Source organism: Benincasa hispida, chromosome 10 (assembly GCF_009727055.1).
Source record: "Benincasa hispida cultivar B227 chromosome 10, ASM972705v1, whole genome shotgun sequence".
NCBI classification, from domain to species: domain Eukaryota; kingdom Viridiplantae; phylum Streptophyta; class Magnoliopsida; order Cucurbitales; family Cucurbitaceae; genus Benincasa; species Benincasa hispida.
In genome coordinates this window covers 32,827,085-32,851,255 of record NC_052358.1, presented here as the reverse complement: position 1 = coordinate 32,851,255, position 24,171 = coordinate 32,827,085, and the positions used below count along the sequence as shown (strand labels likewise).

At 33.7% G+C, this 24,171-nt stretch overlaps 1 protein-coding gene across 1 annotated transcript; it reads left to right on the top strand.

The window, feature by feature from the left end:
- The first annotated feature begins 19,513 nt into the window (after positions 1 to 19,513).
- LOC120088885 (probable O-methyltransferase 3) lies at positions 19,514 to 21,388 on the top strand. The gene is made up of 2 exons (XM_039046324.1): positions 19,514 to 20,336; positions 20,889 to 21,388. The coding sequence occupies exons 1-2, from the start codon at positions 19,533 to 19,535 to the stop codon at positions 21,189 to 21,191; spliced, it is 1,107 nt and encodes a 368-aa protein (XP_038902252.1). The 5' UTR covers positions 19,514 to 19,532; the 3' UTR covers positions 21,192 to 21,388.
- The last annotated feature ends 2,783 nt before the right edge of the window (positions 21,389 to 24,171 follow it).

The window sequence follows — 24,171 nt, the reverse complement described above, 5'->3', positions numbered from 1 at the left end:
TCTATAAGTAAAGTCAGCAACCACCAACTGCCTGGGAGGGTAAGTGGTTGGTCGTATTAAGCAATGTATGCATTGTTCACTAGGGATAGTAACAATCTTAGGTCAGCAAAATTCATGCGGTTACCTTGTCTTATGAGCACTTCATTCATCATTTAGGCATACTTGGGAGAGTAGTCTAAAACACAAATCTAAGACTCGGGAGACCGAATTGGAACACATAGGCAAGAATGGGGATCTTAGAGATAAGCTCTGTTTGTCAACACTGCATCGCATGCCTCTAGGAATAGGTATGATGATATGTGGTCGTCTTGTGAGTGTATCATCGTATAGACAAGAATTAGAGGCTTATGTGTAGGTGCCTTATAGACACCTTTGCACATACATCACATGCGTTCTAGCATTAGAAGCCGTAGCATTCGCACCGGGAGGTGGTTTACTATTGTATGAGTGTTGCATGATCACATGGCTTGTGCTGACTAAGGGTGCCCTTGCGGTCACTGTTAAGGGTTGCAATGAAATCATCTCTGCAATTTATCTATTTTTCCATACATTTATTTCATGTCAAGGTTTTTCGTATCTCTACCTTTCATGCATGAATTCATTGCAATATCTGTTAGATAAGATGCATATTCTATTCTTTTATTTAAACTACCGTATGCACATCACCACATTCATTTTGCTACAAGTCCCTGTGTTCGACCTCGGATTACCCGAGAAACTTGCGTTCGCGTTATACTTGGCGTGAACGCAAGAAAACTTATGGCAGGACGTATGGTCATTGCATACATTCATTAATGCAATCCAACGCATGACCATCGACGCATGTTTATCAATGCATATCTTAAGAACATGCATCGCATACCGCGATCGAGGGATTTTGGTTGTCGAGTAAAATTGACTTCCAAATTTCTGCCATCACCTACACGAATGATCAGGATCAGACCATCTATGACAAGTCACAACACTTATGACTATTCCACAAAGCGGGTTGCGTCCGTATGACCAATATAAGGTTTCCCTCCTATATCCATATACTACAGACCATTTTGGTTATCACTCAAGACATGATCCACTTGTATGTCATCACATACATGCATGAGTCACATACAGATAACCAGGGATTTTATGTTACCTTTGTTTGTGGTAAAACAAATAAAACAAGCAACTGAGCAAAATACTAGATGTAAAGTAAATATCATATATTATACAACACAAGCATTCATACAAACTATTTAAAAACTACAAGACACGAGACTTTAGGGCATCAACCCCAACATAGAAAGTGTGGCACCACATTGTCAAGTCCTGGAATCAACCTTTAAGGGAGCAATTTATCTACTTACCCCTACTTTGAGGAAGGAGTGAATTCCGTCTTGTGTAGCTGAGTTCCCAACTCCCCAATCAGAGAATCCCCAAAGTGGTAGGTTTGAGTCGACGATCTGGCCACTCGCACCTATGCAAATCAAAGAACCGCCCTCATAGGTAGGAGTTCCCAACACACTCAGGATTAAGGTCATGTTACCAATGGTCATCCTAGTGAAATGAAAGTCTCTGTCATGAACGACGTTATATAATGAGACTATTTTGTGGTCCAATCTTATACAAATTCCTTTAAATAGGATACCTCCGCTCGCATGTCTCTACATGAATGACTATGATAAGATCATTTGTAACACTTTACAACACTTGTAACATCTACAAAGCGGGCCATATCCGTAGTGTCACCAAGATAAGGTTTTTCTCCTTTATCCATATACTACAGACCATTTAGGTTATCATTTAAGGCATGACCCACTTGTATGTCTCCACATACATGTTTAAATTACAACGATAATCAGTGATCTTAGTTTATTGGTTTGTGGTTATACAACTAAAATATCTCATATTTCATAGACTGAAGTGAATAAAATATCTCATATTATAAATCACAAAACATTTGTTCGTACAGATGTTTACAAACTACAGGACCCAATGAGATTTAGGGCATCAACCCTAACAAGTTAGGGCCTGTGAGAAAAGAGTGATAGGTTCCCTGCAGTATGACTATGGAAGCTATCCCTCTAGGTAAAATAAATGCCATTTACATTTTGTGTGCGTGAGTTTAAAAGGCACTCTTGTCCTAGAAGTGTCTCGCTTTTTTGCAAGATAGTATACTATATACTGATAACCGAGCCAGTGTAAGACGAAGAGGAATTGAGAGTTAGTTATAACCTTTCTACTAGTTTTAGCTTTTAAGTAAACTGAAATTGAGTAGTCTCTTCTTTTATGGCTTTACAAGAAAAAGAACGTTTTCTTTTTAAAAATAGGCTTCAATTCTTTGTTAGAAAATTTTTAAAGGTTTAAGTGCCCATTTGTATCATTCGTTTGCTTGATTGTTGAAAAAAGAGATATGAATTAAATTTTTTAGTAAACCACATGAGCATAATAACATTTTTGAATGACTTCTCTGAATGAATGCACATTTAATATTCATTTTTTCTTGAATGTATGCATATTTCTAGTTTAGACTTGCTAAAGGCGACCAAGAATTAAGTTGGGGGTGTTTTGTTAGGTCTTTAAATGATGTATATTTACTATGTTAATTCCTCCAAAATTGTGTTAATTATTTGCTTTAATTGCTAAATTTGTAGATAAAACGGTCCCCGAGGTGTTTAGGAGTCATTAAGAGAAAATTGTGCCAAAAGGATAAAAAAATGACCAAGAAAATCAACAAATTGAAGAAAATTGAATAATTACTGAAATGCCATCGAGTATCATAGAGTAAAAAGCCATCGAGTAATCGAGCATCGAGTATTTACCAAAATACTAGCAAGTATAATCGGGTTAAGGGCATAAAGCATCAAGTAAATGTCATCGAGAAATCGAGTTAAAGCCACCGAGTTTCAGCGTCACAACCCTAGAAGAGGCATCGAGCAACACTTAAAGACAGAATGCTCATTTTTGCTGCAAAACGGGGCAGCATTACAATGCTTTGGATTTTAACGTGATTCATCACCCGCACATGCCTTACATAACGCAGCGTCAAGCACGAGCATCACATCTTAAGCGAAACGCTTCTTGGCTTTTTCTATGATTTAGCGTTGCAACGCTGACCCCAACATTGTGACGTTATCCCTGCAGCTATAAATAGTTTTCTTTCATTTTTTTGCTAAAAGAAGGAAGCATGATTTCGATAGAGGCTGAAATTTCTCTCTGTATCAGTTAGTCTCTATGGTATTTTTGTTTCCTACCTAGGTTAGATTTTGATTTGTAATTCTTCATGAATTTATCTATAAATTTGTGAAGTAATTCAATCTTATTTCTATTTCAAGAGTTCTTGTAAATTCTTTTGAGTTTTCTACTTTTCTTTATTATTAGCAATCTGAATTTGAGCATTTTTTAATATGTTTTTAATTCTTGAAGCATGTTGAATGATCTAATGGACTCTTCCTTGCCATTTACATCTGTTTCTCTACCTTCGAAAAGTTCTCTCAATCTATGGGTCATACTTGAGCTCAGGAGTATTTTCTTCGCTCATACGACGCTTACTTCTTTCTTCACAAGAGGAATGGCAATACTCCAAAGTTCGAAAGTTGCAAAGATCAAAGAGGTTTACACTACTCTTATCACTTCAATTCTTTCCCAAGTTTTAAACTCTTGCTCTTGCAAGGGTCTGGTGTCTCTTCTCCGTGCTGTTTTCGGCTGTCTCTTGACCTTTCCAAAAATTAATTTCTTCTCAAGAATTCTCTTCCCTTCGCTTAGTTGTCCTCCTGATTTGGTAGCATTGAGTATTTATAGACTTCCAGACAAAACAGTTCTTCTCATTAATGATTGTGTAAATGGGCAGCATTAATTTCCATGCCCTGTTGCACCGTCTGATGGTCACCGGAAGTTAAATGGATTTGCAACGGTATGGTCTTCAACGACTTTCAATTAAATTTCTGATTTGACCGTTATCGGCTTTACGCCCCATCACGTTTTATTACATTAGGCTACTGCCTTTATGTAAGGTCATCACGCGATCATCTTTGAAGTACCCTTGGATTGTCAACTCAAAACGCGCTATCGCATTGTTCCTGCACAGAATAACTCAGTTTAACTACTTTTATGCGATGAGAGTTAGCGATCGCAATTTTTCTTTTAGTTTGGCGTATTCAATCGTAATATTGCCTATTTACCATCACTTTCTCCCATTGTTTTAATAATTTGAGCTTTAATAACTTGTATTTCTACCAGTTATCAACAGACCAGTTTGGTTATCACTTAAGGCATAATCTACTTATATGTCTCCACATACATGCTTAAGTTACAATGACAACCATGGATCTTAGTTTATTAGTTTGTGGTAAAGCAATTTAATCATCTCATGTTTCATAGACAACAGTGAAGAAAATATCTCATATTATTACAACACAAGCGTTTGTTCAATATAGGTGTTTACAAACTACAGGACCCTATGAGAGTTTAGGGCATCAACCTCAACAATCTCCCACTTGTCCTAAAGTGGGTGGGTGTACAATACAACAAGTACAAATCAATAAACTAGGGCACTAAGGCCCAGTACAAAAATCTCCCACTTGCCCTAGTATTGTCGTGGGTGTTCTCATAGACCTATGCTCTGAAGGTGACCCTAAAAAGCTGTAGTCATGAGAGCCTTCGTAAATAGGTCAAGAACGTTGTGCTCTGAAGCGATCTTCGTGACTATTACGTCTCTTCGATGCATTGTCTTAGGAATGAGATGATACTTTCGCTCTATATGTTTGCCGTGCTTGTGACTCCTGGACTCCTTGGAGTTTGCCACAGCACCACTATTATCACAATAGAGGGTGATGGGCCTAGACATGTCTGGAACAACTTCCAGATCAGTCAGGAACTTCCTAAGCCAAACGACCTTCTTAGTAGCTTCACAAGCCGCTGCATACTCGACCTCCATCGTGGAGTCGACGATGCACCTTTGCTTAGTACTTCGCCAGACTACAACTCCTCCGTCAAGAGTGAACACTGAGCCTGAAGTGGATTTCTGAGAATCCTTATCAGTTTGAAAGTCAGAGTCTGTGTATCCAGTAAAGATCAAATCCTTAGATCCATCCACAAGCATGTAGTCCCTTGTTCTCTGAAGATACTTGAGGATGTTCTTAACGGTGGTCTAGTGACTCTATCCTGGATTAAACTGATACCTACTGACTATCCCTACAATGTAACAGATGTCTGGTCTAGTACACAATATTGCATACATCAAACTGCCAACGGCGGAAGCATAGAAGACCTACCTAATCTTCTCAACCTCTTGAGGTGTCTTAAGACATATTTCCTTAGACAATGTAAATCCATGCCTAAAAGACAGTAGGCCCCTTTTGGAGTTCTGTATCGAGTACTTGAGCAACATCTTGTCAATGTACGATGCCTGGGACAACGCTAGCACTTTATTCTTCTGATTCCAAAAGATATGAATACTAAGAACAAACTAAGCCTCTTCGAAATCTTTGATTTAGAATTGGGTTGCTAGCCAGTTCTTAACTGATGTCAGTAGACCTATCTCATTCTGAATGTGTAGGATATCATCTACATACAGGAAAACTACTGAACTGTTAATAATTTTATTGTAGACACAAGGCTCATCAACATCTTGGTCAAAGCCGTACGATTTGATCGTAGTATCAAATCGGATGTTCCAAGATCGAGACGACTGTTTCAGCCCATAAATAGACCGATTCAGTTTGCAAACCTTTTTCTCTTGATCTTGGGTTATGAATCCCTCGGGCTACCCCATATAATTGGTCTCCTTAAGATTACCATTCAGAAAGGCAGTCTTAACGTTCATTTGCCATATCTCGTAGTCATAATATGAGGCAATGAATAGGAGGATGCGGATAGACTTTAACATGACAACAGGCGAGAAAGTCTCCTCATATGATCCTCCTCAAGGAAGGTAGTGTTCGTCGACACAAACACTCTGTTGTCCTTAGGGTTTCTTTGAAAGCTCATTCAACACGATTTTACTTCTTGGTTTGTGCTCCCCTATGTGGTCCTTCTCAAGAAAAGTAGCATTTGTCAATACAAATACTTTATTTTCTTTGAGATCATAGAAATAACCACCTCTCGTTTCCTTGGGGTAGCTTAAAAATAGGCATAACCTTGAACGCAGTTCTAATTTATTAGGCTTGGCCTCAAGCACATGCGTTGGGCATCCACAGATTCTAAAATGACGTAAACTAGCTTTACGACCGTTCCATAACTCCAGAGATTCTTTAACAGCACTTTTAGAGGAAACACAGATCAGGATATAAGCTGCAGTCTCCACTATATAACCCCAAAACGAGTCAGGCAAGGAAGTGTAACCCATCATAGACCGAACCATATCCAATAGGATTCGATTTCTCCTTTCTGATACACCATTTTGCTAAGGTGTACTAGGTGCTGAGAGTTGGAAAATTATTCCATGTTCTATCAAATTGTTCTGGAAAGTCAAATCCAAAAACTCTCCACCTCGATCAGATTGAAGTATTTTAATCATTTAATGCATTTTCAACTTCAGCCTTGAATTCTTTGAACCTTTCAAAAGACTCAGATTTTTATTGCATTAAACAAACGTACCCATACCTCAAAAAATCGTCAGTGAAAGTGATGAAATATTCATAACCTCCCTTAGCTCTTACATTCATCGGACCACAAAGGTCTTAATGTACTAGCTCTTGAGGTTCTTTGGCCCTATGACATTTTTCAGTAAAAAAGCCTTTTAGTCATTTTTCCTTCAAGGCATGACTTACACATTGGTAAAGAATTTTCTTCTAACTCACTTAGAAGTCCATTCTTCACCAACCTCTTAATTCTATTGAGATTAATGTGTCCCAATCTTAGGTGCCAAAGTTGGGCATTTTCCTTAGAAGAAATTCTAAGTTGCTTATTTTGAGTTATGATAGTTTTAAAAAGCTCTATGTTATGGAGGGCATTTGTTACTAACGACCTTAGCACATACAAATTATTTTCCTGGTGAGCAGAACATATATCAACTCCATTCTTAGTAATAAACACTTTATTATAAGAAAAATTAGGTTGATATTTACATTTTAACAGACACTTTATAGACAATAAGTTCCTTTTTAAATCAGGAACAACAAATACATCATTCAAAATGAGAAATTTTTTCTGTAAAGATAACCGGAGACCTCCCACTGCTATAGCTGAGACGACGTGTCCGGTTCCAACTTGCATCATCATCTCACCAGCACCAAGCTGCTACTAGGAACTAATACCCTGAAATGAAGAAAAAACATGGTTAGTGACCCCAGAGTCAATAATCCAGGCAGAATCATCATTCTCCACTAAACAAGTCTCTAAAACAAGCAAATCACATTTACCTTGTTTGGACTTCTTTTTCTCTGCCAAATATCTGGGACAGATCCTCTTCAAGTGCCCATCCTGATTGCAATGAAAACATTTGCTCTTGTCAACCCTCATTGGTTGTCTACCCCTTTTTCTATCTGTGAGGATCTCACTAGAGCGCCTTCTATGGCCGAATAGGCCATGGCCAAGCTTACTAAGAGCTGGTTCGAGACCGGCCAAGCAACCTCGGGGGTAGGAATAGTGAAAGAAAGATAAGAGAAAGAAGCGGGGTAGAGGAATTGGTCGACGTCGAGAAAGCTCTGCAAGCTTCCCTTTTGCGCTATAGAAATGGATGGAAATTCCCGCCTGTTATTTTCACCTTTCCCTCAAGATACTTGTACGTTATCGGTGACTTACTCGTAGTAAGCCCAAGCTTCAGATCCATTCTGATCCTGAAATATCTCGTTGTGCTTTCCTTCACTTAGAAAGTCTACACCTTTTGAAAACCCGAAGATCATATATGACTTACCAAAAACGAAAAGAAAGGAGAAAGGCACGGGATAATCCCGAGTAATGTAAGTAACTAAAGACCCTATCGGTTCATGTGAATAGAAGGATGCTGCCGAGAATCTGCTACCAAGTCAGTATGACTAGAAGTTGACCTGAGAAGGGGAATTTCCTATGTCTCGGGGGATAGCAGCAATCTGCAGGTTCGAGAGACCTGTGGAAAAGGAAAAGAAGCACAACTCTCTTATACAATAAGTTAGCGAGCACTAAGGAGGGCAAAAGCTATTTTAGTATTTACTGCTAATCCGATGCCCACCCCGCCTCATATTATGTCGGAATGGTATTTCCTACCTTGGAGCAACATCTTATGGGTTAGCAGGAGTCTTCCCCTTACCACCCTTCTTCTTCTTCCACTTTCTGGTGCCGGAGGAAGAAGATGCAGACTTAGTTCCAGAGGTCGAACCTTTGTGGAACTTTTTAGATGATGAAACAACATTTTCTCCACCCTTCTTCTCCTTGCTTTTCAACAAGGATTGAAAAGTTAGCAACTCGTTGAGCAGAGTAGTACGGTTGTAGTCAATCCTATTCATAACAACATTGCTACGAAAATGAAGGAAGCTATTTGGTAAGGAATCCAGAATGATGCTAACCTGGCTGGTCTCATCGATGTTAGACCCGTTCATCTCAGCCACGTTGAAGTGAATCATCATGTTAAGAACGTGTTCCCTAACAGATGACCCCTCTTACATCTATGAGTTGAAGATATACTTGAGAGCGTCGTGCTTGAGCTATGCGGATGGTTGTCTGAACATTCCCCCAAGGACTCCATGATCTCACATGCAGTGACCATGGGCTCATGCTTCTTGGCCAAAACTTCGTTAAGGTTGGCCAAGATGTACACTTAGGCCTTCTCATTCGTCGTTGTCCATCACTCGTTTGCCTCTCAAACATTTCAAGGAGCAGTAGAAGCTGGAATAGAAAGAAGGACAAATCTGAGATTATCGATGATTAAAATTATGTTTATTGTATTTTCCTAACTAGTGTAGTTCTTGCCAGTTAGTTTGTCGGCGACAAGTAAACTATGAGTCGCAGTAGCCATAATATAATTGTTGAAACAGAACAAACTTAATTAAGTCTACTTGCATTAAACTAGTTTTATAAAACTAATCATGTTTTAGCAAAATAGTCTTGTCTGCCCTAAGTTACATCTATTTTGCAATGATGCTTCAGTGAGGCAGGACAAAAGTCACCGTAGGGTGATCAAGTGCCTCTTCACTGAAATGAGACATTCTCAACCATTAGATAGAAACAACTCCTTGTAATTGAATCTAATAGTCACCATTGTTTGGTCTAGATTTTGTTAACATCCTTAACAATTTTGTGCAAGTGTAGCCCTTCATTTTAGGTCCCAGAGTCCCGCCCTAATGAGCCAACTTTAGGGAAAAGTCGATTAAGACAAGAGACTAAAGCAACCCTATCCATTTCTGGAGACCAAATAAAGAGTTATGCAAAATTATCATCCTTTACGGGGACACCCACGATGCCACGAGGCAATGCATAAAACTTTATCCAACCTAATGAGAGAGAACGGGGGAGATATGTTGTCATATGTCCCGCTCCAACTTACTATGAACACTCTCTCCATTCACCTTGGTATTGACTTACCTAAATACCACCTGTAGGGGGACACCCATGGTGCCTCGAGGTCGAGGATGGATCTCACGGTGTGAACTTTTAGGGAAAAATATGTAGACGTTAAAGTGAAGTATTATTACTCCATTTTCCTCCCAGGGTTCATTAACTTAGAAAATATGGCTACTTATTTTAACTAAGTGATTTATTTAATTTGCTCAAAAACAACATTTGCTTTTGATGATTAAACAACTTTGATTCAAGTCTTATTAAACTCTTTAACAGACTTTCATCAAATTTGCATGTATGTAACAAATCTATCTAATTCACCTTTCCAGATAGGTTCCCAAGTAGGGGTGCGACGTTTCCATCGACTTAAGTACCCCAACCTAGCCAGAACCAGCCTTAGACAAAAGGTCTCTTATAAATACATTTATCACATATTTATTCTTTTATTAGGAATCAATTTAATCCTATTAAACCAATTTAAAAGATTAAACATAGATTTCTAATCTTATTAGAAACATGATCTTAGGTCTATCTCAATCAAATTTTAAAAAACTTTTAAAAGAATGATTAAAGCCTAAGGTTTGCATGCAACTCTTATTGATTTTAATTCTAATTTCATTAATTATAACATTGATAAGAAATGAAACAATCAAAACCAACTAACATTGCAAGTTAGACATACATAAGTTGTTTATAACAATTATAAATTAACCTAAGGTAGAGTCATGCTTCATGCAATGTTCATTCATTACTAATATATAACTTTTATATTATCATGTAATGAAATAAGCTATACCATACATTCCATACAGACATTCAACCTTATATTATAACATTTATAATATAAATGATGCATGGATATGCTATAAAGCATGCATACATATATTATAACTTTTATATTATATGATGCATGGGCATGCTTTATGTAATTTAAATCATGCATACTAATATATTATAACATTTATAATATAAAATGATGCATGAAAATAAATGCATAACTTATGGTGGGTTTTAAAACTATATGACATACATTATGGCATATAAAATAAACATACATCACATGCATATTTAATTAAAGTTGATGGACTTAGATAGTAAATCTCAAAATCGAAAAATAAAAAGACTAAACTATTACAAAAGTTGAGTCCACCGGTTCAGAACAAGTGAACCAGGTTTTGAACTGCTCGCCTTGAACCGCTCCACCAAGAACCCTTGCAGCTTGATTGTGTAGCAAAGTCCTGATCGTCAAGTAACGAGTGTTGAGTATAGACGATCGTGTATAAGTGATCACGTAGCTTTTGACTATGCGATGAGCATGAAAGTCCACGCGATTGTGCAGCGTGCATCGAGTAGCGCATGTCATGCGGTCGTGTAGCTAAAGTCTATGCGATGAGCATGATAGTCTACACGATCGTGTAGTGTGCCCCGAGTATCGTATACTATGCGATCGTGCTACTGACCATGCGATGAGCATGATAGTTTACACAATCATTTAGCACGCAAACTTTGCGTCAAGTATCATATATCGCGCGATCGTCTACCTATCAAGTGCCTACGCGATCATGTAGCCAACTTAACACGATCGTGTAGCAAACTTTATACGATTGCATAACATTAACTATGCGATCGTTTAGCAGATGCTACACGAATCGTGTAGAAAAATCTACATGAATGCATAGCAAAATCTAAACAATTGTTTAGCTCTAGCAACACGGCGGCCACCGTTTCGTCTTCTCCATTGAAATGCACTGCAACCTTTCTTCTGAAGCTTTACGAACGACTCAAAATGAACAAATACAGACTGGATTGCAAGTTTAATGCCCAAAAATGTAGGGGCCCTTATAAATTTAACTTTGTAATTTAAACAGAAAGTCATAAACAGAGATACTACCCCAAAACATCCATCACCAACCATCCATAACAGTTGAACGGTAGAAACTAAAACTCTCCAAAACCTGGAAATGATTTCAATACCGAAATTGAATTTGGAATCAAAATGCGAACCTTGCTTTGATACCAACTGAAGGATCTCGATTTTAAAGAGATCATTGAGCAGAAGCGAATCATCCAAATTTCATTTAGATTGAAAACACAAATTTACAACAAACATACAGTTTATGTATTCTAACTTTTTACTAAAACATGCATTTTAAATAAGAAATAGGGTTCAAGAGATTATACCTTTGAAGAATGATTTTTCGCATAAACCTCTCAAACTATCATGAACTCGAACGCAGCAGCAACACTTGAAGACTTTCTTCAAGAAAAACATGAATTAAAATGCAGACACAACCACTTGGAACCTTCAACTACTTGTTGTGAGTTTGAAGGAGGAAGAAGATTGGGGAAGATGACTATCATATAACAAGCTTCTCAATCATGTAGTTAAAAGCTCCTATCGTATAGGCTCTGCAATTTTCGTGTAAACTTGTTGTACATCTGTATGGAAGAAAAGAATAATAAAATATTTTATTTCATTTTGCCATAAAAAACCAATTACCACGTACTAAGGTGGTTAGAGAGAAAAAGGGATTATTATCCAAACTAGTAAATACTATAAATAAATATGATAACCAATTTATCATATTATATTTATAACTTATAATTTTAATATTGCATCATATACAATATAAACTATAGTTTTTTTTCTCTATTTTATGGCATTTAATATAAGTCATATTTATATTAAATTTAATAACTATTGGAATCTCATTCAAATATTTCTTTCCTCCAATTTAAACTATAATTTATCTAATACATTATAAAAATTATATCATATATAGTTAAATTGCCTCTTATTAATTTAAACAATTCAAATTAAACCAAAAACTGATTCTCAACTAAATCATTTTGAGCTACAAAGGGACCTTATGGACTTATAGTTCCAACAGTATGTAAATAATTAAATAAACTCTTTAATTACATTATCCACCATCTGTTAACTGTCAAACATTCCACTAAAGACTGACAGCTGAACTCTTCGTACTACAGATATATTTCTGTGTCCATTGGATATAATCAATCAATAGTACGATGACCTTTCACATTGCTCGTAAGTACAACTGGAGCAAATTACCGTTTTGCCCCTATAGTTACATCTAATTCCTTAAGTACCACTAATCCATCTAATGAACAATAGATCATAGTCCTACTATGACTAAACCCGTCTCGGGCCAAGAGAGGGTGTGGTGCCACATTGTTATCCCTGCATCGGGGTAGGATGAATTTCATGGGGGTAGGAGTGAATTTCATGGGGTAGGAATGAATTTCATGGGGTAGGGGTGAATTTCATCTTGCGTAGCTGAGTTCCCAGCTCCCAATCAGACGAATCCCAAAATGGTAGGCTCATTGAGTTGGCGATCTAGCCACTCTCACCCATACAAATCAAAGGACTACCCTCATAAACAGGAGTTAACAACTCACTTAGGATTAAGGTTATGTTACCTATGGTCACCCTAGTGAAATGAAAGTGGGTATTATATAATGAGACTAAATATTTCGTGGTTCGGTCTTATACAAACTCTTTATATAGAATATCTCCGCTTGCATGTCTAATACATGAATGATCAGTGTCAGATCATTTGTAGCACTTTACAACATTTGTAACATCTACAAAGTGAGTCATACTCGTAGTGTTGGATGTTAGTTTATTGGTTTGTGGTTAATGCAACTAAAATATCACATATTTCATAGACAAAGTGAATAAAATATCAAATATTATCAATCACATACAAGTTTGTTCATACAAAGATTTACAAAGGACTCTACAAGATTTAGGGCAATCAACCCTAACAAATTCTAGCATGTGCATAGCCGAATAATTCATACATATAACATATTCTTAGTGTCTAAAACATACTTCTAAATTCACTTAATCCCAATTGAAACTAAAGAACTAAAGTTTTTGGCACAAAGGCGTTCCGATAGTAAGGTCAGTTACTTGGAATTAAGTCCAAATGTTTTCAATTTAACTTTGCAAAATCCTTGAACCCTGAATAAATCCTAAAACATAAATCAAATTTAAATTAAAATCCTACCGCCAATTCTCAATCTAAATAATTCCAAATACTTCCAAATGCTCACCCAACAAGTGTTTAACCCAAAACCACCCGAAATTTCAAAATCAAACCAACTCAACTGTTAGTCCGCCAAAATCAACTTTGAACTCCACTTGACAGCAACGGAAAACTTTCAGATCCGACCTCCTAAACCACAATTGAATCTATAGTTAGTCTAATAATCAATAGGTATCCAAGAACTATTAATAATGACCTCCAATCTTACCGAAAAAAAAAAACTTGCCGACACCACCTCTAAACTACTGGACAACACGTTGAGTGTGTCGAAATTCTTTAATCTATCACCCAAAATCAATGAGTATCAATAAAACGGAGCTAACATTTAATGGGTGTTCAAGAATCTTCAAAAACCCAATCAAGATAGCAATATATTCTCCAAAGAAGGAATTTTCAGTGAACCCAAAATCGGTGGCGACAGAACTGGCAACACCGATGAATACCGACGTCTGGCACGTGAATCAGATCTAGGATGCAAACTTCGACAACAGTGTGATCGGAACCTCACGACGCGAACAGACGGACGAGCGACTGCGTCTGGAGACTGATCTAGGCGCCACATGGCGCGGTGTATGACGGTCGACGCAAGCGACTGAAACCAGACGGCTGGAGGAAGACCTTGGGTTGTTGGTTCACGATGAAGAGGAAGAAGAAGATGAATAAAGGGTTTAATTTTCCTTTCTTTTTGTGCACGCTTCATGAAGAGACAAATAACTTTTATATATATGTATGTATATACACTTAATCCTTTCCCCAATCATATCAAACTTCATTTTCCTATATACAAATATAAATATTTAATCATTTTCTCCCATCACATTAACTTAAATTAATTAAATTTTGTCTCAACAATTTAAATCGACAACATTAGATCCCAATTAAAATCTAAACTTCCAAATCCCTCAAATCTATTATCCAAATCTTAAATTGAATTACCTTAACAAGTAAGGTCAATTTTAAATCTCAAAATTTCAAAAATACATCCCAATAATTCAAATAATTAAATTAAAATCACCTAAAAATTTGGAATGTCACATGTAAAAATGAATAAAAATATTTACAAAATATAATAAAATTTTAGAATTATCAATGATAGAGGTTGATAAACACTAGTCGACTTCTATTGGTATCTATTAGTGACATTGATAGACACTGATAGAAGTCTCTCAGTATCCATAAACGTCTATCGTTGACAGTTCTAAAATTTTGCTATATCTTGTAAATATTTTCAATAGTTTTACCATTTGAAATAATTTTTCTATTCTTTTCTTTTCTTCTTTTCTTTTTTTCTTTTTTTCTTTTTTTCTTTTTTTCTTTTTTTAAGTTTTTTTTCGGTGTTTAAAATATAAGTTCTATTTTAAGTTTTTTTTTTTTTGGAAAAAGTAACTAACTAAAAACTCACCTTTAAAAGTTAAGCCCCACTCAAAAGAGATTAAAATTCACACACTCATAAATAACCTCAATATGATGACCTTCAATTTTTTTATCTTCTTCAAGGCACACACTTTTCATTTGCTCTAAGCTTTTGGTCTTCTTCAAGCTTAATAATTTGTGCATACATAGATATCACTATAAATATGGGTTTTCTAGGTTAGACCCAAGTACTATTTATCATTTTTTTTCCTTATTTCTTTATGCAAACTACAACATTGTTTTCTCTATTGTATTCAATTGTCTTGGCATTACATGTAGAGAATTTCCTTCCCAATGATCGAATATTTAAACTAGCATGGATTGATGACTTAAATGTTGAATGAAACAAAGTTGTCAATTCATTTCTTGTGTTCGTTAACATCATGTGCGTAATTACGGTTGTTGTTGATTTTATCTACGCTGTGGACTTAATTATGATTGTTATTGAATTTTCCCTCATCCTCCATTTGTAGATGTCTTCCTAATTTTCTTTTCAATTTTTTCATAGTTATCTAGAATAGTGAGGAGGTTGGAAAAACAATTTTAAGTGTGAATATCTTTCTTAATGATATGTTTCGGTATCTCTCTCAATCTCCACTCTCCCAACCCATCCATAAATTCCTTTATCTCTTATTAACTAACTCTTAATACTAAATCAAGCTTGAATATAAAAGATTGTTTATTCATTATTTGCAAAACCATTAAAATTCTAAATTATTTTATATTAATTCCACCATGAGTTGTAAATTAAAATGAAGACAAAATTTAGAATTAGATTTTTTTTTTTTTTTTGTAAGAATTAGTCTATAGAAATAAATAAAAACATACAATTGAATCATCCCACATTCCCACATAAATTTCATAAATGGAATATTTAAATCAAAACTTCTCCACTCACATATAAATTAAATTCGTTCATGCTTGTCATAAATAAGCCATATAAAAATATTAAAATGTTTGTAGTTAATTGTTTAGACAATTGTGTAATTAGACAATAGACAGAGACAGGGTTCAATTCTTCATTAAAAACAGGAAAAAGAAAAAAAAAAGGGGGTCCAATTGTAATTAACTGAATCATTCATCCCCCTTCACTCTTTTTTTCGTTTTTCCTTTGTTTTTTAGATTTATTTTTTAAATTAATGTTATTTTAATAAATAATCACAAAAATAGGATTAGAGGAAAAATAATTATAAAAGTAGAGTTAAGAAATCGTGGATCCGATACATTATTACGAAAAGACGTGTACCAAATCCATAAATGTTTAAATAAATCGTGGACCCGACATATGGTTTAGAAAAAATCACATACAAGTCCACAATTTTAAGCTACACATGACAGCCACATGTAAGACTTTTTGTCATGTGAAAATCGTTGACCCATTAGAAATTGAGTTTCATGTACTCTTATTTATTAAAATAACTTATTTTAAGAAAAAAAAGTAAAAAAAGGATTAATACAATTAATACTATTATTAAACAAATATATTATATTATATATGCCAATTAATTCAAAAAATCGTCTATGGAAGGAATGATGAAAATTAGTCTTGTACATCATGTTTTACTAATTTCATTAATGCTCAACTTGTAGTTTGTTTTTTCTCTTCCTTAATTTCTTCTATTAAAATTTCTATATTTAGCTTCTTTTTCTGTTGAGAAATTATATATTCAGTACTTCAAATTAGGTTATCTATTAGTGTAATGGTTTTTGTTTTCTAAAAATAATTAAAAACAATTACGACTTTTTTAATTGCAATTAATTAGAATTTTGAGAGGGTTTGGACCATTAAAAAATATTATTAAAATAAAACGAGACTACAATCCACTCATATATACTAATAGTTTTTTAGATCATTATCTTCCATAACTACATAAAGATCTCTTCTATCTTTTATTTTTATAATTTATAGACATTTGAGTTTCTCTTCTTCTTAGATTTATTTTCCTTCTTTTATTTCCTTCTTTAATTTCAACTTAAGGATTGAGAGGAAGAAGAAAAATAGGGTGCAAAAGTAATAATAACGTAACATGGAGAAAGAAATGTAAATAGATGAGAGATGGGGATGTTAAGAAAAAAGAAATTTGAATAAATGGATGAGACATCGAAAAAAAAGTAATGAAATAAACTGATATAGTGCTCGTACCATCGACCTCAAAGTCTGATGAGAGGTATTTAAGGTTAATTGAGGTATTATAAAAATTCACAAGGGTAAAATTGTCCCAAAAATTGGATACCTTTATAAAATTTAGAAATTAAATAATGTCAAAACAATAAAAAGAAAAGACTTGAATATAAGAAATATTTTCAATTTATTTTAAAAATTGAATGCTAGGTTACTCTACCTTAAAATCTAATAACGGAAGTTAAGAACTCTTTGAATTTAACAATTAAAACATTTTAAAAATAAAAGTGTAGAAATACGTTGAAAATAATTGCTTAAATAAAACTAGGGTCCTACTTATTCAAAAAATAAAATTTAAAATGTATGATTTACTATATTAATATAATAACTAAAGTTTCAAATATTCTTATATCCTACCAGATAAGATTTTTGGGATACATTTAGTTTTTGTTTTTTTGGCTTACAAATAGTATATTGTATATTAAAATACTCTAAAGCTGTTGAGATTACACTTTATATTAGCAATTATTTATATATAAGAAAAATTAGAAAGATTGAGTAGTAAGTCAAAATGTAAAAAGATTTTAACTTTTTTAGAAATTAATTAAAATTAATGGTATTACATTAATTATATTTAATAGTTAAAATTTTTAAATTTGGATTTTTGTAACATTCAGCTCCTACAGCCATATATGAGATCCTGCATTTTTCTACATAATTATGAGCTCTTTTAGTTTGTTTCTTCTTCCTTAATTTCTTCTATCAAAATTTCTATATTTAGCTTCTTTTTCGTTTGAAAAATTATATATTTATTACTTGAAATTAGGTTATTGTTTTCTAAAAAATTCATGTTATCTATTAGTTCAATAGTTTTTTTTTTTTTTTCTAAAAATAATTAGAAAAGCAACATTTGAGTTTCTCTTCTTTTTAGATTTGCTTTTCTTCTTTTATTTTCTTCTTTAATTTCAACTTAAGAAGTGAGAGGTAGAAGAAAAATAGGGTGTGAAAGAAAGAATAACAAAACATGGAAAGAGATAATGTTAACATTTGCAAAGTTGAGAAACTTATTTTTGAAAACCAGGTTAACTCTCACATGGACGCATTTTTTATGTCGGTCAACATTTTTATGTCGGTCAACTAATCAATAGGGTAAATGGTAATGTTATCAATGACAAATATGTATATACTAAAAGTGACTCTTATTAAAGATATGCTAATAACAAAGTTTAGAGAGAGATTGGGAGAGAAGTAAATAACACATTTTAGTATCTAATGGAAATCAATAAATATATATGTACAAAATGATTCGCCTTTAGTTTGTTCTCAAAACTAGTTGGTTAAACATTACAAGGTTGAAAATTTAAAATCTTTTAGTATACAGTTTTTTACTATTAAAAATTCTAATAAATACAATAACTTTTAGAGACTCGTCATGTAGTTTAACAAAAAAAAAAAAAAACATCCACGTTATGAATAAACAAAACTGGATTTAAAAAATGTAGGCTTTATTTGGTAACCATTTTGTTTTTTTATTTATGATTTTAAAAATTAAGCTTATCGACGCTACTTCCATCCTCAAATTTCTTTCTTTATTATCTACCTTTTTATCAATGGTTTAAAAATCGAGCCACTAAAAAAAGTAGTTTTCAAAAAGTTGTGTTTGTCTTTGGAATTTGACTAAAAGTTAAACCATTTTACTTAATAAAGATGCAAGTCATTATAAGAAATGTGGATGATATAAATTTAAATTTTTTACAAAAATTAAATGATAAGTCGGGGAAAATATAAATTAAAACTTATTTTTCTTATTAAGAAGTCGTAGTCTCATTTATGATATAAGAGATAGATGGGAGCTCTAGAGGGCTCCAGATTGTTTGGCCGCGTGCACACAAGATATGATGGATCGGACAAATGGATAAAATTTTCAATACTTGCATTTATATTCCCCTTTAAAGTCCACCAAACGTGCTTCTTTAAAGTTACTCTCAATTAAAGTTTTATTGAAAAAGTCTACCTCAATTAGTTGCTTATCATAAAATTTGTATTTAAGAATTAGGATTATTTTTAGGTCGAGAAAAATAAACCAACTTCTTTATAAATATAGTACAATGTTATTGTCAATCAGAGATAGATCACGATAGACGCATCTATTAGTGTTTAGATATCTATCATAGTCTATCATTTGATAGACAATTACATTTCGCTATACTTAAAAATACTTTCAATAATTTTATCAATTAAAATAATTACCCAAAGAATTATGTAAAACCTTAAATTAAAATATGAGTGGAAGGTAGAGAGTGCATGCTATGGTATTTCTATAAATTATTTTTTGAAATTCATAAATATTAAAAAAAAAATTATGAAATCAAAATTAGGGAATATGGTGAGTGAAAATTATATAATGGAGGTTGCCTTTGTCCTCATGAGGATTATATTGAAACTACACACATAGTTTACAAAATCTAGCTATGGGAGAGAATCTGAATGAGTTGCTTCAATCTCAAGCTCATATTTGGAGCCATAGTTTGAAATTTATCAATTCTATGTCTCTAAAATGTGCTGTTGAATTAGGAATCCCAGATATTATCCATAGCCATGGCCAACCCATGAGCCTCTCAAGTTTAGTTGCAGCACTCCATATTGAACCCACCAAAGCTCAATGTCTTGGCCGCCTTATGCGCCTTCTTGTTCATTCTGGCTTCTTCACTACTCAAACTCATGATCATGAGAATGAGGAAGCTGAAGATTTGAAGTATAGTCTCACCCCATCCTCTCGCCTTCTCCTTCGTCACAGCCGTAGCACCACATTCCAAGCCATACCCTTCTTGTTTCTTTGTTTGGATAAAGCTTCAATAGCTTCATGGCAATGTTTGAGTAGTTGGTTTTGTAGCTCAAATAATAATGGCCAACATTACTCTAATGCCTTTGAAATGGCAAATGGGAAGTTCATATGGAACTATGCTGCTCAAGAACCAAGTTTTGCTAATTTGTTTCAACACACAATGGTTTGTGATTCTGAAATCATTGGTAAAATAGTGAAGGAGGAGTGTGGTGAAGTGTTTGAAGGGTTGAACTCATTGGTTGATGTTGGTGGTGGTGTAGGTGTTATGGGAAAAGCCATTGTAGAGGCATTCCCACATATTACTTGCACTGTATTTGATCTCCCACATGTGATCTCTAACCAACTACTACAAACTCAAACTAACTTGAGGTTTGTTGGCGGAGATATGTTTGAAGAAAATATTCCCCCAGCAAATGCAGTTTTGCTCAAGGTACATATATATCTGCTTCTTAAAGTATTGACCATCATAAGTTTAAATTTTTAGTTTTCTATTCTAACTTTTACGATGTTATTTTTTTTAGTATTGACCATCGTTGGGTGTCTTTACAAATATTTTCATAAAAGTTTTTGAGGGATTCATCCTATCTCGTACATAAAAGTTATCGGCTCCGAATAAAGGAATTTTTGTGGTTTGACACACAGGGACGATAATTTTCATAATTATTTTTTAAGAATAAAGAAAAACTTTTGTTGTACGATATGCAGGTGTTATACATAAAAGTATATCTCTTGTTTTCATAGTTCCAGCTCGAAAAGAAAATTTAAAAATAAAGAAAACAAAAAATGGGACGTTTTCTAAAATAAGCTCTATTTTTTTTTAAACAAGAATATCAAATGTTGTAGTATTTCTAGTTTACTCTATCCATCAAGTTTTTAAGTTTACTGGTGATTTATAAGGTGCTATCTCGATAATATTCTTATATATGATTGAGAAATTACATATGTTCCAACATTAAAAGTTTGATCGGATTTTGATAATCAGTGGGTTTTACACAATTGGAATGATGAACAAAGCATTAAGATATTGAAGAAGTGTAAAGATGCAATTCCAAGCAGAGAGAGAGGTGGAAAATTGGTCATCATAGACATGGTAATGGAAAACAAAACAGAAGACAGAGAGTCAACTGAAACTCAACTTTTCTTTGATGTTTTGATGATGGTCAATCTAAATGGGAAGGAAAGAACTGAGAGAGAATGGAAGAATCTATTTATGAAAGCAGGTTTTAGTGATTACAAGATCATTTCTAAGTTGGGTTTAAGGTCCCTTATTGAGGTCTACCCTTAACCCAACAATTATTAGTTTTTTTATAAGCACTAGAATTTATCTGAAATTTTTACTACTTAATTTTGCTTTTCTATTTCATAGGGTTTGTAAGAACTTGTGGTGTACAACATGAATAAACAAAACATCACAATAAAGTTTTACGTATTTAAAATGAAATTTTTATTTTTTTGTTTAGTATAATTAATAATTCAAGATGTAAAGGGATGACATTATATTATAATATATTGATTTTTCTTATTGATGTCTTAAATATATAATAATAAAGGTGTGGAAAAAGATAATGGAAAAATATTTTACTGTGTGAGATAATAATTACGTTAATGAATATGGGAAATGAAATTTACGTATCTGGTATTTCAAGGAAAATTTTCAATCATTAAAAATTAGGAATCATTATATGGCCTTCTTGCAGATTTGACAAATTAAGTTTAAAAATTGGTTCGATAATCCAGACTTATTACTTTTGCAAAAATACCAAAAAACAAGCTCAACCCATGAAACGTCAAAACAGTTTGGATACACCTGATGCATCTGATATACACTTGATACACAATTGATATACTATTGATATACACTTGATACCATTGATACATTAAACTACTAGTATATACATCTGATACACTTGATACACTACTGATATACACTTGATATACTTAATATAGTGTTGATACACAATTGAAAATCATTAGTTATTTTAAGTGTTTTAAATTGAAGGACATTTATGTAAATAAAGACTTGTAGCAATTTTGTAATTAAATAGATCTTCTTTAACTATAGCTACTTTATGTTGGAAAGGGAAGGGCTGCCACACAAAGAGGAGAGAAAGGAAGAGAGAAGAGAGAGAGAGCAATACGCATGTGACGACATTTTCCCCTACCAACTCTGTGCCACCGCCGATTAGCTTCACCACCTCCTCACAGTCGCCACCTTTGCCCACAATCGTTTGGTTCAACCTCTCCTTACTAGAGCTCACAAAGGGAGCTTAATGCAATGAAAATGGAAATCAACGAGTGAGGTGGTTGGCAATTGACAGACAAGTAGAGGTACAACAAAGCAGGTAGCTGTGATTGGCCAGACAACTTGGAGATGGCACGTGAGAGAGAGAAGAAGATGGAACTTGAGAATGAGAGAGAAGGCTAAGAACGAATCTGTGAAGATGAAAAGTTGCCACATCTGAAAATGGAAAAAAATGTGTGATAAACTCAGATCCCTAAACTAAAATTACCACCCAATACAATTGTCCTCATAATATTTGTTTTTGTGGTAGAGATTTAAAAATTCAAAATTACTTCAATTTCTAAGAAAACACCAACAATAGTAGAGATTTAAATATTTTTCCTATGTGAGATAAAGATTATATTCGTTTTGGCACCCTAATAAAAACATTAAATTAAAACACAATAAACTGTCTTAAAAACATCGAAGAAAACTGTGACGTTCGTGGAGGGAGAAAACTACCATGACCTTTCCATGACAGAAAAACAATGACAAATATTAGTCAAATATTTTTCATGACGTACAAAGGATGACAAACGACATAATTCTTCATAGAAATCTATTGGGTCTAAATCCGTCTTTAACCTCTAGTTTTTGGCCTTTTTCATAAAAAACACTTCACCACGAACGACTCGGACTTACTGATTCAATTTACAGAATAAATGTCTAAAGCACAGTGACCTTATATTGATCAAATCAATGAATTAAAGCGGTAAATAGAAGTGCCAATATTTATGTCGTTATTTGCAAAATGTAGTATGCTACCCACCATTCATTTCAGTATAAAATTGAGAACAAAATCAAAAGAGCGATTTGGCTCTGATACTAGTTGAAGAGATCGAATCCTGCAGTGAAAGCGAGTGAACGCTTTACTTCTTTTTCATTAGAAAATTAAAACACAAAAAAAGAATAAACAATATATACATTATGCGTTTCAATAGGTTAGCAGTAAAAATCAAGGAAGAAGAAAACACTGACCTTTGAAGAACCATTTTTCTTGCTAATCACAGCAATCATCCTCTTCCTCTCAAATGGAACTCCACAACAACGAATTTGCCGTGAACAGAATGATGATGCTAGCATAAGGTCTTCCATGCTTTTCTCTTGGCAAAGACCAGGTTGTGGGGATCAGCTTTTGGAAAAGAAGGAAATTTTATATCTGCAGGATAGTTTTTTTAGAAAAATAATTTTTCTGTAAAATCAAGGTTGACAGAGATTGAAAGAGGGAGGGAGAGTGTATAACAATTCTATAGGAAAGAAAACTTCCATCCTTGTTTTTCAACATGAAGTGGAATGGAAATAACCACCCACTTCATTCCCTCTTTAATTAATTAAGATATTTAGTTTAATTAAAATATGAATTAAATCAATCAATTAAATAAATAATAAATTAATTTACTAAATTAAATATTTGAATCTTATTCAAATATTTATCTCTCTCTTAACCTATAGTTTAATATGAATCATAATCATATTAAATTATAACCTATAGTTTTAATATGAATCTAATTCATATTAATTTAATATTTGAATCATATTCAAATATATTAAATATTCTTTTTATTATAAAGTTTAATTTTGAATCTCATTCAAAATTAACTTTATACTATAATGTATCTATATTAACTATATCATATGCAATTAACATCTATTCCCTTATTTAATTTGAACAATTCAAAATCTTTCAAAACTCTTGGTCCTTGTTTACTCGTTGTGAGCTAGCAGGGGACCAAATGGACCTATAAATTTGAAGCTCCAATTATAGTAAGTTGATCCATCATGAGCAGTTTGTAATTATAGCTCAAATTATCATTTTACCTCTGTAATTACCTTTTACTTCTAATGTATTTTCAATCTCTTTAATGAACAATCTGTTTATGGTCCTACCATAAACCAAGTCCATCTCAGGCTAATAAGAGAGTGGGTACCATTTGATAGAGATAGGAGGAAGAACAAATCGTGTAGACGATAAGCAAGTGGGAGA